Raw genomic sequence first — 14,193 nt, 5'->3', positions numbered from 1 at the left:
GTAAAATTTTAAAAATATTTTATTACCTGTTGTTTGTCCATGATTTACTGTTCTTTTGCCACCAGTGCTTTTCTTTTAGAAGATATTCTCAAGTGATTTCATAGTTCAACAGTAATTATTTTATTTACTTATTTGTTATTATTATTTTATTTTTTTAAAGTTTATTCTTTTTTTTTTTTTTTAAAGATTTTATTTATTTATTTGAGACAGAGAGAATGAGAGACAGAGAGCATGAGAGGGAGGAGGGTCAGAGGGAGAAGCAGACTCCCTGCTGAGCAGGGAGCCCCATGCGGGACTCGATCCCGGGACTCCAGGATCATGACCTGAGCCGAAGGCAGTCGCTTAACCAACTGAGCCACTCAGGCGCCCTAAAGTTTATCCATTTTTTAAGTTAATCTCTATATGCAGCATGGGGCTCGCACTCAAGACCCCAAGATCAAGAGTCACATGCTCTTCTGACTAAGCCAGCCAGGTGCCCCCAATCAATTCACTATTCGTTATTTTAGTGGTGAATAAAACTTTTATAAAATACAAACTTTTTTTTTTTTTTTTTTTAGATTTTTTTAATTTTTTTATTTGACAGAGAGAGAGACAGCGAGAGAGGGATCACAAGCATGGGGAGTGGGAGAGGGAGAAGCAGGCTTGCAGCTGAGCAGGGAGCCCGATGCGGGGCTCTATCCCAGGACCCTGGGATCATGACCTGAGCTGAAGGCAGACGCTTAACGACTGAGCCACCCAGGTGCCCTTATAAAATACAAATTTATTGTTGAGTATAGCATTAGCTCTTTTCACGTTTTTTTTTTTTTAAATAAAATTTTATTTATTTGTCAGAGAGAGAGAGAGTGTGCATGCCCAAGCAGGAGGAGGGCTAGGCAGAGGGAGAAGCAGGCTCCCCTCTGAGCAAGTAGCCCGATGCATGACTCGATCCCAGGACCCTGGGATCATGATCTGAGCCAAAGGCAGAGGCTTAACCTACTGAGCCACCCAGGCATACTGCTCCTTTCAGCTTTTATATGGTGGTTTTTAGTGTGAGGAAAGATTTAGACCCTCTACACCACTAAAGTCTTGAGGGTCCATGTTATATATAGTTGAACAACATTCATGTCACTGTCAAGTGTGAATATGTTTTTTCCTATTCTGTAATAATTGAGGTTGAAAAGAACAATTTGGTTCCTAGATTTAAATTTATATTCAAGTGTGTTGGGTTCTTTGAAGACAAAACAACATGTAGCTTTTGTCTCTGTAGGATTGTTTTGTTCACTGTTTGGGGTATATTAATGAATGTTAAGTGCTTAAACAAGTAAAAACAAATGATCAGTGCTTCCCTGTCCCCCTGTGTCCCCCTGTGTTTCTAGGTAACTATAACTACTCAGTATTGCAGCCATGGAGTCCATGCTTAATAAGTTAAAGAGTACTGTTACAAAAGTAACAGCTGATGTCACTAGTGCTGTAATGGGAAATCCTGTCACTAGAGAATTTGATGTTGGTCGACACATTGCCAGTGGTGGCAATGGGCTAGCTTGGAAGATTTTCAATGGCACAAAAAAATCAACAAAACAGGTAAGTTTCAATTCAGAGTCCATTTGGCAAAAATACACATGCTAATTAAGTACCATAATGTGCATATGCATTTTTATGTTAAGAAATGTCAAAAGTAATGGGTTCTTTACTTCTCATTTCTACCTAATGAAGTCATACAAAAATAAATGCTTTTAAACATGTCCTGAATCTCCTGGTTACAAATATATTGTTTGATATATCATCCCATCTTGTAATTTAATTTTGCTTACTTAATAAAAATTAATATATCTGTTGAGCAAAGAAGCATATTAGATTTTTAATTTTTAATTTAATTTTAAAAAAAATTTTTAAAGATTTTTATTTATTTGTCAGAGAGAGTGAGAGGGAGAGAGCACAAGCAAGGGGAGGGGCAGGCAGAGGGAGAAGCAGGCTCCCCGCTGAGCAAGGAGCCCAGCGTGGGACTCAATCCCAGGACCCTGGGATCATGACCTGAGCCGAAGACAGATGCTTAACCGACTGAGCCACCCACGCATCCTGCATATTAGAATTTTAGTGTTTCTTTTAGAATAAAAATTGTGTTCCTTTTCAAATTTGTCAATATGCTATTGGCAAAATACTCCATTAAATTTTTCCAGCATTAAATGCATTCTTATTTAGTGCATTCTTATTGCCCTTTTATTTTATAGTCTTCTGGAAAATAGACTTCTGTAACATTCTTTTGTGTTTAACTTGATAGTTTTTATTATCAGAAGGGAGTAAATTTATGGAATAGTAATGTGTTTTATAATATATTGATTTCAAAGTTATTTTAAAACTGTTCTTTCAGTAGAGTCATTTGAATGAGTTGTATTTTTATTTTTATTTTTTTAATTTGACCTAAGAGACCAACAGATGGTTCTTAGAAATGTGGAGGATTGTTAGTGTTAAATTTTACTAACAGTTTTCTGTTGGAATTGTTAAAGAATTGAAAAACCTCCAGGTTTAAAACCTCTGTAGAAATAGGTTCTTTAAAAAGAAAAATCACTGTTTCCAAAGGTACTTTTATTTCTCTACAAGTGAAACATACGGATTATAAGACGTTTGGGATTAATTACACATATTTTCCAGTGACTCTGTCCCAGTCATACAGTTGTGGATATGCATTATTTTTGACTTTTCCAAAGTCAGCTTATTTCCCAAACAGCAAGTGTATTAAAGACTGAATAGGCTTTGGTTATCCTTTTATGAAGTAGGAATCTTGGTCTTGTAATAGATTGCTGGTATGTAGTTTATATCTGACCTGTAAATCTTGTTTTTATTGCCATTTGGTTGAAAGTCTTTAAGTTCAGAGCTGATCTGTATTTTAAATGCTGATTGATTTGTCATTTTTGAACATTGTTTTCTCTCTCAATTCATCAAGAGCTCAAAAAAAAGGTGGTTTCTTGAGTATTGAATGCTTAAAAAGCTATTAATGAGGCCATGAAGTTATGTAAATGACCAACCTCTAACACTAGCTTTTATAATCAGTTATATAAGGGGAAAATGAAAGAACACCAAATGTACTAAATATTGCATTATTTATTAAGGATGTAACATAATAGTGTCTTTGCGCTTAGCCAAAAGAGTTCTAGTTGTGTTTGTATCAGAAGTCCATATGTGGAAATTCTCTGATAAGGTTGAAGCTTCTGTTACTGTTCATAGAACATGAAAACCAGGCATAAAAAATAGGTAATTGATTAGATATTGCACAGTAATACACCAGTTCTCAACTGCTGAGTGCCAGAATTGGGTTCTCTTAGGAGACTACTATATTTTCCCCCCCGAATTTATTGCTTTGCGGAAAAAGATAGTTTTGGAATATATCTGTGCTCTCTCTGGATACAGTTTTGAATCTTCTTTCTTTACTTCTTTCAGACCTAAGGTGTCTGACCTGAGTATCTGGACTACTGGCTAATTCCTTAAGGAACAGCTAAGTCTTTAACCACCTTGGCATTGAAGCCTCATTTTAATTTCTCCTTTAATTGTAGTTTTAATTCTTTTTCAGTGATCTCATTTTTTAATAAAAGGGAATTATAGAAGATAGATAATCTAGAGCTGTGCTATCCACTATGGTAACCACAGGCTACATATGCCTATTTCAATTAGTAAAAATTAAATTCAGTTCCTTAGGTGCACTAGTCACATATTCAAGGTTCCTTAGCTCTGTGGGACTAGCCATTTTTATTTAAAGATAGGCGATTGAGAAAAAACACTTTTTAGTAGGTAACTTCCTTTGCCAATGTGTTTTCAAGACTATGAAGTGAATAAAAGAACAAAAGAGTGCCAAATACTCTTACATTTTGTTTTAGTAATTTTTGTATAAAAAAAAGAGACTCCAAATTTAATTAGAATTAACAGGTGACTCTTAAGTGGAAGATATTTCGGGTAATTGCACTACCTCATCTTTTCTGTATATTTGAAAATTTTCATAATAAAGAGTCAAAAAGGTTTTAATTCGGGATGATAATGGAAAGCTTCCAGTAACTGCTTGTTTTTATTGACCGCTAGGCAATAAACATCTGAATGTCCTCTAGGTGTAGATCCTGTAGTGGATACAGACACTTAGGTCATGGTTTCTTTGTTCTTGGGAGGGGGCATGGTTTCTTTTTTTAAGAAGCTTGTAATATGCGTAAGGTAACAGGACTTTTACACAAGTGATATGTGTTAACAGGGTGGGTAGTGAAGTAGTAGAAGGAAAACATAAATTAAAAGACGATAGTCTGGGGCGCCTGGGTGGCTCAGTTGGTTAAGCGACTGCTTTCGGCTCAGGTCATGATCCTGGAGTCCCTGGATCGAGTCCCACATCGGGCTCCCTGCTCGGCAGGGAGCCTGCTTCTCCCTCTGACCGTCCCCCCTCTCATGTGCTCTCTCTCTCTCATTCTCTCTGTCTCAAATAAATAAATAAAATCTTAAAAAAAAAAAAAAGATTCTCTTAAAAAAAAAGAGATAACAATAAAATGGAAAAATATTGTCTTGGATATTGATAGTTGAGTAGTAGTAGGTTTGAATTAGAGACTTTTGAAAGATACTTGTATAAAAATTCTGAAAGTCATTCAAAATCTTTCAAGGAATTTTGGTAGCCAGCATTGATTCTTTGCTAATTTTGCTTCCAGCTTTATCATTTTTCTTTCCATTTATGATGGAGATCTAGCATCACTGACATGTTACACAGTGGTAATATATCGGTTGTCAATACAGCTATTTTTTTATTGATTTGTTAAGCTTGGGTAACTGGACAGGAACTATTTTTCCTTGGGTAACAGAGAAAATGAAAGGAAGAAGATGGTTAAGGAGGATGTGTGCTTTTAGTAGTATAAATAAGCTGTGAATGATCTAAAAGAGAGACAGTGGGAGAGCAGCTTCCAGTACTGGTACCATTCATTCCCAGTTAACTGCCCAAAATAAGACAGGGGTAGGCTGGAAGGAAAGAGTGAATATAGGTTATTCATATGTAAAAGTTGCTTACAAAATGGGTTTTTGTATAAACAAGCACTTCTTGACATACACAACTTTCCTTCCAAAAAAATGATTCAAGATTTTATAGGGTTATCAGGTTATCCAGGGTTATCATTATGAGTAACATTTTGAATTTTTAAACATTTTAACTTTTATGTGAATTCTGGTTAAATAAGAGATAACTAAATAGGGTTCGGCACATTACATACACCTTGTGTCTATCAGGGTTCAAACATGGAGATTTTCCTGTGTTCTCCTTAGATAGGGTTCTAGGTCTCATACTTTTCAAAATATTTAGATTTGCTAATAATGAAGGAAACAACTTTTTGATATCAGAAAAGTATTACAATGGTGCTATAATTTCCATGACATTAGATTTTAGTTATTTCTATTTGTAGACTATTGTGACAATTGAATAAAATCTTATTACTTTTGCATATACTTGATTAAAATTAGATGCACAATTCTTTCATTAGGAAGTGGCTGTTTTTGTCTTTGATAAAAAGCTGATTGACAAATATCAAAAATTTGAAAAGGATCAAATCATTGATTCTCTAAAACGAGGAGTCCAACAGTTAACTCGACTACGGCACCCTCGACTTCTTACTGTCCAGCATCCTTTAGAAGAATCCAGGTAAATTTTTATAAAAACTTACATAAATGACTTGTTGAACAAATAGTTAATAATTGTATGTTTAAATTCTGTCTGTGGAGCATGCTGTCAGTGAAAAATTCTTAGAAACTGAGTGTTGAGTTAAGGATTTATTATTTCTGTAAAATTTATTTGCATATGCTATGTATTTGCCTCTTTTTGAAATATTAATAAAAGTTTTCTTCACAGTTGCCATCAGTCTGTGCCATCAGTCTCTATGCTCAGCACTACAGTGGTCAAAGTGGAAGATACAGAAGTATAGCATATAGTCCACATCTGAAAGTAGCTCTCCTTGTTTATTTTATAGAATATTTTGTACCCTTTGCATTGATTACATATTTGTGGGCTCTTTTTATGTGTGTTTCAGGTACTCTTCTAAACATGTAACCTGATATGCTGAGCATATCATATGTGTAACCTGCAGTTACTCTACTGTTTATTTTTCTCAAGGATGAACTTGGGAACTGTTGCTGAGAATGACAAGAATTTGAAATTTATGTTGTGTAATCTTAACTGGATCCTCAAGCCTGTGGTGCTTTTACTAGTACATTAGATACCCTAGCTATATAAACTTTTCTCACATTACTCATAACCCCTAATTTCCTTCTTTCTTCCTTCCTACCTAGCAGACTGTATTCGTCTCTCTTAATTCAGAAGATCTTAACGAAGTGGTTTGTCATTTGTGTTCTATGGACCCTAGAATTTTAAGGATAGGGGAAGAACAGATAGGTGAACAAACAGAGCTGGCAGAGTTCTAGGTTTCCAGTTTGATATCAGAAAAGTATTACAATGGTGCTATAATTTCCATGACATTAGATTTTAGCTAATTTTTTAGCTAGGACACTTTTACTTTTATCTTTTTACGTATTGGATTTCTGTATAATTCTTACTTTGGAATCTTCAGTAACCCCCTGTCACTTATCCCTCTCCGCCAAGAGCATGAGTTACTTTCTTTCAACCTAAAAGAAAAAAACTAATATTTACCATGAAAACTGTATTAAATGCTTTACATTTGTTTAACTCATTCAGTTCTCAGAGTTACATGGGAGAAATGAGGATCAGAGACATTACTTAAGCCACATAGTTATGACACCTTGATTCCTCAGCCCATGTTTTTTTTATTCTACTATATCATGGTGTGCCTACCCAGAAATATGCGCATATATCTCTTATGATGATAATATTTTTATAGCTCTCCTTTTCATGAATAAACCCAAAAGAAGAGTATAGTTGTTGACTCTTACATAACATTCACTATTGTGAACTCTTTATCCTGAAGTGGGTAAGTTTTGTTTGCCACACTTGTCCTGAGCATTCCAATCGATGCTGTTTTCTCTGGAATGTTTTCTATCAGCGTCTACCATGTCACCTATCAGAATGCCCACCCATCTTTGTTATTTTAACTGGTATCAATGTATCTTACATTTCCTCATTACATTCTAAGACTCGTGAGGGGAGAAGCTGTCCCTGCAGCTTCTTTTATAGTGATATAAATATTATAGAACTAGGGATTTATTGGTGATCATTAAGAGAGAAAATTAAGATTACTTTAAGGCATCTTCACTGTTAAGTTGTAAAACTGTAAAATTGATAGGAATAGGACAACTTTAGGGAAGGAAAAAATGACTTCCCATTTTTTATGAGTTAGTAATGTAGAAATAACACTGGAATTATCCAAAAGAAATGTGCTATAGTAAAGTCATCCAGGTGAAAGCTCGGAGTTGGTGATATGTTTTGAGGGTAACATGTAGGCAGTAATTAAAACCATGAAAAAAAGAATTTTTCAAGAGCATGAGTCGAAAGAGCAGAGTACTGAGGACAGAACTTGAAATGTAGAGGGAAAAGAAGAGCCAGGAAAAGAAAGGAGCGATCATTGTTACATGGCAGGAGAAAAACAGGCAGCTGAAGGTCATGGAAGCTAAAGGAGGGGAGAAGGGACCCACTAACACTGAGCACCACTGAGGAAAAAGAAAATAAGGACTGAGGGGCGCCTGGGTGGCTCAGTTGGTTAAGCAACTGCCTTCGGCTCAGGTCATGATCCTGGAGTCCCGGGATCGAGTCCCGCATCGGGCTCCCTGCTCAGCGAGGAGCCTGCTTCTCCCTCTGACCCTCCCCCCTCTCATGTACTCTCTCTCATTCTCGCTCTCTCAAATAAATAAATAAATCTTTAAAAAGAAAATAAGGACTGAGAAGAGTTTGTTACATTTGACTAGTGAGAGGTTGTTACTGATCTTTAATAATATCAGTAGTAGGATGGTGGTTTGGAAGCTAGAAAATAGATACTGAGGAGCCCAGCAGAGAAGACTTCATTATGTGAATAAAGTCCCAGAGGAGGAACTGAAAGGAAATATTGGGATGATAGTTTAATCACTAATATGGTGAAGTGTAGGGAAATGATGTCATTCATGTTAGATGAACTTTATGCTTTTTTAAAGTAGAAAGTGGATAATAGGTGAGTAGTGGGTAAAGGGGGCCATGGAATGAGGAGCTAGGAAGAGGACAATAAAGGAATGTTCTTGAATGTTGAAAAAGCAAGGTTAAAGTATACTATGTGACTTAACACTTAAAAAGACTTGGGCTTTCTATTCTTTGCTGGTGCTTATGACATAAGCAACAGAGTAAAAGAAACTTGTAGTGGTTATTACAGGGTTAGTAGGGGTTTGCTCAGTAAAAGGTAATTTGGGTGATAGTTTATTGTGATAGTTGGGAGAAAGGAATCAAATATGTATGGTCAAGACTGAATACTTTGAATTTGGTTAATAAAGGTGTTGGGGAGCTAGATTTGGTGGAGATAGTAAAGGGGTAGGAGATAATGGCTAGTAAATAGCTGTGGTTGGGAAAGTGGTTCTTGAGAAGAGGATATAGCCCTTCTGGTATGTGACTGTAATGTTGATGGAAGTGAATATTCATGAAAGATAAGAGGGCTTCCAGCTTGAGGAATAATCATATGGATGTTGATGTGGCCAAGGATGATGTTGGGGTCAAGACCGAGAGGAAACAAATAGGAGTAGCTCAAATGCGTGAGTTATGGGAATTATAGAAAACTGGAGAAAAGACTTGAGAGTATTTGATCAATTTTCCTCCAGTACAGTTCAGCAAATGGAAATCTGGTGTCCACTGTGTTTATGAGCTTGGTGAGAGAGTAAAGAACAAGGTAGCATCTTTTTTGATGACTGAGCAGGTGTAATAATTCTCTCCCTCAGCCTAAGCAGCTCTGTGTTAATCTTTCATGTATATTAAGCTTCTGCATATGCTTTCATTTGAAAAATGGGTTCAAGGTGAAAGAAAAATTACAGAGGTATAGTGGACAGATGAAACAGCAAAAGGTGTACTTGCCATTAAACAGTTACAGTCCGGGTACGTTTGGTCTAGCTTTGTTACACAATACCTTGTATGTAGTTCTTCATTGCCAGAGCCTAAATAAGCCCAAGGCATAAAATGTTAGGACTTGAGTCTCAAACACTTGGTAATTACAATAGCAGTAGTAAAGATTTATTAAGTTTACATGCTAGTGACTCTGCTATATACTTTACATTCATTATCTCCTTTGATCTTCACAGTAACCTTTCAAGGCTGTTTTTTATCACCATTTTACAAATGGGCAAAGTGAGGCTCAGAGCCGAGGTGTCCAGGTCACCTAGTCAAGGAATAGGGATGCTGGGACTTGAAGTTGGGTATTTGTCTTCAAAGCCTGAGCTCTTTATGATTACTCCATGAGGCCTACTGAATGTTAATATCTAACATTTTCTGAATTTCTGAATATTCTTACACATCAAAGAGCAGTAACTTAAAAATTTAAAAATTGTGGCGCCTTTTAAAATTATATATAAAATAGGTAAAATCAGAGCTGCTCTGATTGAAGTAGTTACAGGGGACCTGGAGCTGTGCTCTTTGCCTCTTTCTGACTGCTCTTGCTCCAGAGGGTCTGGGAAATCTGCAGGTTCCTTTGAGCGTATTCTGAAAATGGTGGTTTAATTGTTTTATTAATGCTGAAAGCAAATCTGTCTTCTTGTTGACTACTAATATTTTATGTATATTTGACTTTAATAATGTGGGGAAAAAATGATGGTAAATAACTTTTTCTTTTTTAAAACAGGGATTGCTTGGCATTTTGTACAGAACCAGTTTTTGCCAGTTTAGCCAATGTTTTAGGTAACTGGGAAAATCTACCTTCCCCTGTATCTCCAGACATTAAGGATTATAACCTTTATGATGTGGAAACTAAATATGGTTTGCTTCAGGTATGTATTTTTATTCATCACGTGAAAAGAGTTTTATCCTTCAAAATTGCTTTTGGCTATTTAAAACTTCTTAGCAATATCAACTGCTTTATGTAAACCTTTGGATCCTCTCAGTAATTTAAAAATTATTTCTATGTTCTACAGTTTTTCTACAGTTTATTGTTAGGTTTAAATTATATTTTAAATTTATGAAACATAACATCAACCAGTCAATAAGTACCCTTCTACAAAGGTTACCAATGTTATGTTTCATAACAGAACTCTTTTCACCTTGCAAAACTGAAGCTGTATCTGCTAAACAATAATTCTCCATACCCATCCCTACCACTCGCCAGCCCCTGGCAACCATTCTACTTTTATTCTCTATGATTTGACTACTTTAGGTGCCTCATGTAAGTGGAATCATATATGATTTTTCCTTTTGTGCTTTATTACACTTAGTATGATGTTCTTGAGGTTTTTCCATGTTGTAGCATGTGTCAGAATTTCCTTTCTTTTTAGAGCTGAATAATCCATTGTATGTATTTGCCACATTATGTTTATTCATTTGTCTATGGACACTGGGGTTGCTTCCACATCTTGGCTGTTGTGAGTAATACTGCTCTGAACATGGGTGTAGAAGTTTCTCTTCAAGATTCTGCCTTTAGTTATTTTGGGGATGTACCCAGAAGTGGAATTTCTAGATGATATAGTAATTCTATTTTTTTTATTTTTTGAGGAACTAGCGTACTGTTTTCCATATTGGCTATCCCATTTTATATTTCTACCAGTAATGCAGCGCAGAGTCCTAATTTCTTCATGTCCTCACCAACATTTATTATTTTCTAGTTTTTGATAGTGGCCATCCTAATTGGAGTGATGTGGTAGACCATTATGGTTTTGATTTGCATTTTTTTAGGAGTTAGTGAATTTAAGCATCTTTTCATGTACTTATTATCCATTTGTGTATCTTCTTTGGAGAAATATCTATGCAAGTCCTTTGCCCATTTTCTAATCAGGTTGTTTGTTTTGTTGTTGTTGAATTGTAGGTGTTCATTATATATTCCAGATATTAATCTCAGTATATAATCAGATATATGATTGGCAAATATTTTTTCCTTTTCTGTGGGTTGCCTTTTCACTCTGTTGATTTTGTCTTTTGATGCATAGAAGTTTTTATTTCGATATATCCAATTTATTTTTTCTTTTGTTGCCTGTGCATTTGGTGTCATATCTAAAAAGACTTTGCCAAATCCAGTGTCATGAAGATTTCCTCTATGTTTTCTCCTAAGAGTTATATAGTTTTAGTCTTATGTTTAGGCCTTTGATTTGAGTTGATTTTTACATATGGTTTAAGATAAGGGTCTAACCTCATTGTTTTGCCTATGGATATCCAATTTTTTCAGTACCCTTTGTTGAAACTTCTATCCTTTCCCCATTGAATGGTCTTGGTACCTTTGTCAAAAATCATTTGACTTTTCTAGACTTGAAAAACTTCGTATATTTTATGAATTGTATTTGAGGAATAAGCATTTTTTAAAATGCAAATCTTACATGAATTTCATAGGTTCCAATGTGTTAGAACTGGAGAACGTTCATTTGAGAAATATTAAGCCCCTAAATGCTTATTATACTAGTCACTGAGGATAAATATTCAGGCAGTTAGAAGTAGCAGATTGCATCTCAAGGAGTGGTGAAAAATGAAACTGGAAAGATAGAGAAAGAACACTGGAGGATTTTTTAAGTAGAGTAAATGACCTGGTCTGATGTGCATTTTAGAAGTGTCATTTTAGAAGAGTGGAACTTGGGCATAGGGAAAATGTATGAGAAATAATTACTACTATGTAGGGTTATTTTCAATGTGTAAATTTTAAGTACTTAGCATAGTGCCTGCATGTAAAAAATAGTTGATGATATTTAAAAAGTCTTGCTCAAAAATCACAGGAAGTACTAGAGGGATGAATGAAGTTATGTGGTTAGAATAGGCCCTTTTGACTGACTATGGGGATGGGATTGGGAGTGGTGTGGAATCTAATATGATTTCCCACATTTATTAAGAGGTTAATATACCATCGTTTGAAGTAATTTACCAGCTGGGACCTAGATAGGTTCAGTGACTTGCTCAAAGTTGCGAGGCTAGTAATTAGTGAAGTTGGGACAGGAATCCAGATATTTTCTAAAATAGTACTCTTTACATTCTTTACTGTTGAGTTAACTTGATGTTGAAACTGTAAGGGATTTTTTTTTTAAGAGAATTCATTCTCATATCCATTCATTAAGTGTATATTTATTGGATGGCTATATTTCTGGCACAGTTCTGGGTGCTGAAGATATGCCAGGGGAAAAAACGGACACAAATTCCTGCCTTTTAGAATTTATATTCTCATGGGGGAAGAAGGACAATAAAATAAGTAAATATATAGTGCATTAGATTATGATAAATGCATGTGGAGAAAATAAGGGAAGGGGGAAGAGAGAATAGTTTGGATGGGGAGGAAAAGGTTGCACTTTTGAATGGGGGTAGTCAGGAAATCTGTAACTGAAAATTGGACATTTGAGTAAACAAAGAAGCGAACCATATAGATACCTAGGGAAAGAATGGTCTAGGCAGAAAGAACAGAAGGTTCAAAGTCCCTGAAACAGAATCATGCATGACTTGTTCAAGGAATAGTGAAATACCTGGAGTGGTGGAAAGAGTTAATAAGATGAGCAGTAGGAGACAAGGTCAGGGAGTTAACGGTGGCTAAGTCCTCTTATTCCCTAAAAGCCAGAAAAATACTTTGAAGTTTACTCTGAGAGGAAGGAAAGGCCTTTGGAAGGCTTTGAGCAGGAAAGTGACATGATCTGGTAGCTGCTTATTGAGAATTAAATTATGTAGAAGGGTGTGAGCAGAAACGAGGTGAAGTAGGTGGCTGCTCTAGTAGTATAGGCCAGAGATGATGATGGTCCAGGGTCGGGAAGGTGGTAAAACAGGATCAAAATATATTTTGGTGGTGAAAGTATTGGAATTTGTAGATGGTTTCTTATATAGGAAAAATAGAGTAGTGCAGGATAACTCAAAGGTTTTTGAAAAATGGAAAAGTGAAGTGGCCGTTAATGGATATGGGGAAAAGACCATAGGAGGAGAGAACTGAATTGTAGGGGAAGCTCAGTTTTTGATTCTTCTAAGAATGGGATGCTTATAAAACGTTCAAGGGGAGAGAAGTCAAGAAGGCAGTTGGATAATCAGTCTGGACTTTAGAATAGAAGCCCAGCCTGGAGATAATTTGGGAGCAGTCAACCTCTGGATGATATTGAAAGTTGTGAGAACACTGAGAAAGAGTAGATGGAAACTTCAGCTGTCCAAACACTGAGGTTGGGGTACTGAGGAGGAACCAGCAGAATAAATAGACTGAAAAGCAATGACCAGTGGAGTTGGGGGAAAGCCTGGGAGAGTGGTTTCCTGGAAGTCAGGGAGTGTTAGTTTGCCAGAATCGACTCCTGGAAACAGAAATCAGTCTTCGTTTTTGGTTAACAAATTCCATGGTAGTCTCAGGTACACATGTCAAAATTACCAAATACTAATCCAATTTGAGAATGAGTGAACATCAATTAATATATGAAAACTGAGCAAAATACGATTCAGAAAAACTGAATTTCAGTATGAAGTGTAAATATATTAAAATATTAAGAATTAGAATCAAATTGACAAGGAGACCCTTGATATTTACTATCTGTAACTCCTTCACATTTCAAACACAGAAACAATAAATTTGGATGGAAAAGTGGTTTTAAATTATCTTTGACTTTGCTTATATGCATGTGGAAAGGACATTTAATAAAGAGTTGTATTCTGGTTTTATAACTGGATTTTTCCCACTAATGCTTAGATCATTGTGGCAACTGAGAATATCTACTCTTTTGCATTTATGATGAAATTTAATTATTCCCTGACATGTAAAAAAATCTTTTATTGGGAGAAGCAGCAATTATGATTTTCAAGAGACATTTTATTATAATTGAAAGGAGTTTTATTTAATGTAAAAGTGTCTCCCCCCTCCCCCCATTTACAGGTTTCTGAAGGATTGTCATTTTTGCATAGCAGTGTGAAAATGGTCCATGGAAATATTACACCTGAAAATATAATTTTGAATAAAAGTGGAGCCTGGAAAATAATGGGCTTTGATTTTTGTGTATCATCAACCAATCCTTCTGAACAAGAGGTAATGAAGGTTTTAGGTCTTGTATTTTTTTTTTTTTTTTTAAGATTTTAAGTAATCTCTACAGCCAACGTGGGGCTTGAACTCACAACCCTGAGATCAAGAGTTGTGTGCTCTATTGACGGAG

At 35.7% G+C, this 14,193-nt stretch overlaps 1 protein-coding gene across 1 annotated transcript in view; it reads left to right on the top strand.

The window, feature by feature from the left end:
- The window catches only part of SCYL2 (SCY1 like pseudokinase 2), a 51,869-nt gene that overhangs the window by 12,363 nt on the left and 25,313 nt on the right, over nucleotides 1-14,193 (top strand). Inside the window, exons 2-5 of the mRNA XM_034987751.1 lie at nucleotides 1,356-1,560; nucleotides 5,472-5,629; nucleotides 9,744-9,888; nucleotides 13,920-14,069. Coding sequence (XP_034843642.1) covers nucleotides 1,384-1,560; nucleotides 5,472-5,629; nucleotides 9,744-9,888; nucleotides 13,920-14,069 — 630 coding nt within the window. The 5' untranslated portion in view covers nucleotides 1,356-1,383. The remainder of the gene's footprint in view (nucleotides 1-1,355; nucleotides 1,561-5,471; nucleotides 5,630-9,743; nucleotides 9,889-13,919; nucleotides 14,070-14,193) is intronic.

The sequence above is a fragment of the Mirounga leonina genome, unplaced genomic scaffold (assembly GCF_011800145.1).
Source record: "Mirounga leonina isolate KUSES-001 unplaced genomic scaffold, KU_Mleo_1.0 Mir_418, whole genome shotgun sequence".
Lineage (NCBI taxonomy): Eukaryota > Metazoa > Chordata > Mammalia > Carnivora > Phocidae > Mirounga > Mirounga leonina.
The sequence above is the reverse complement of the archived record's forward strand: the minus strand, read 5'-3'. Positions and strand labels throughout refer to the sequence as shown.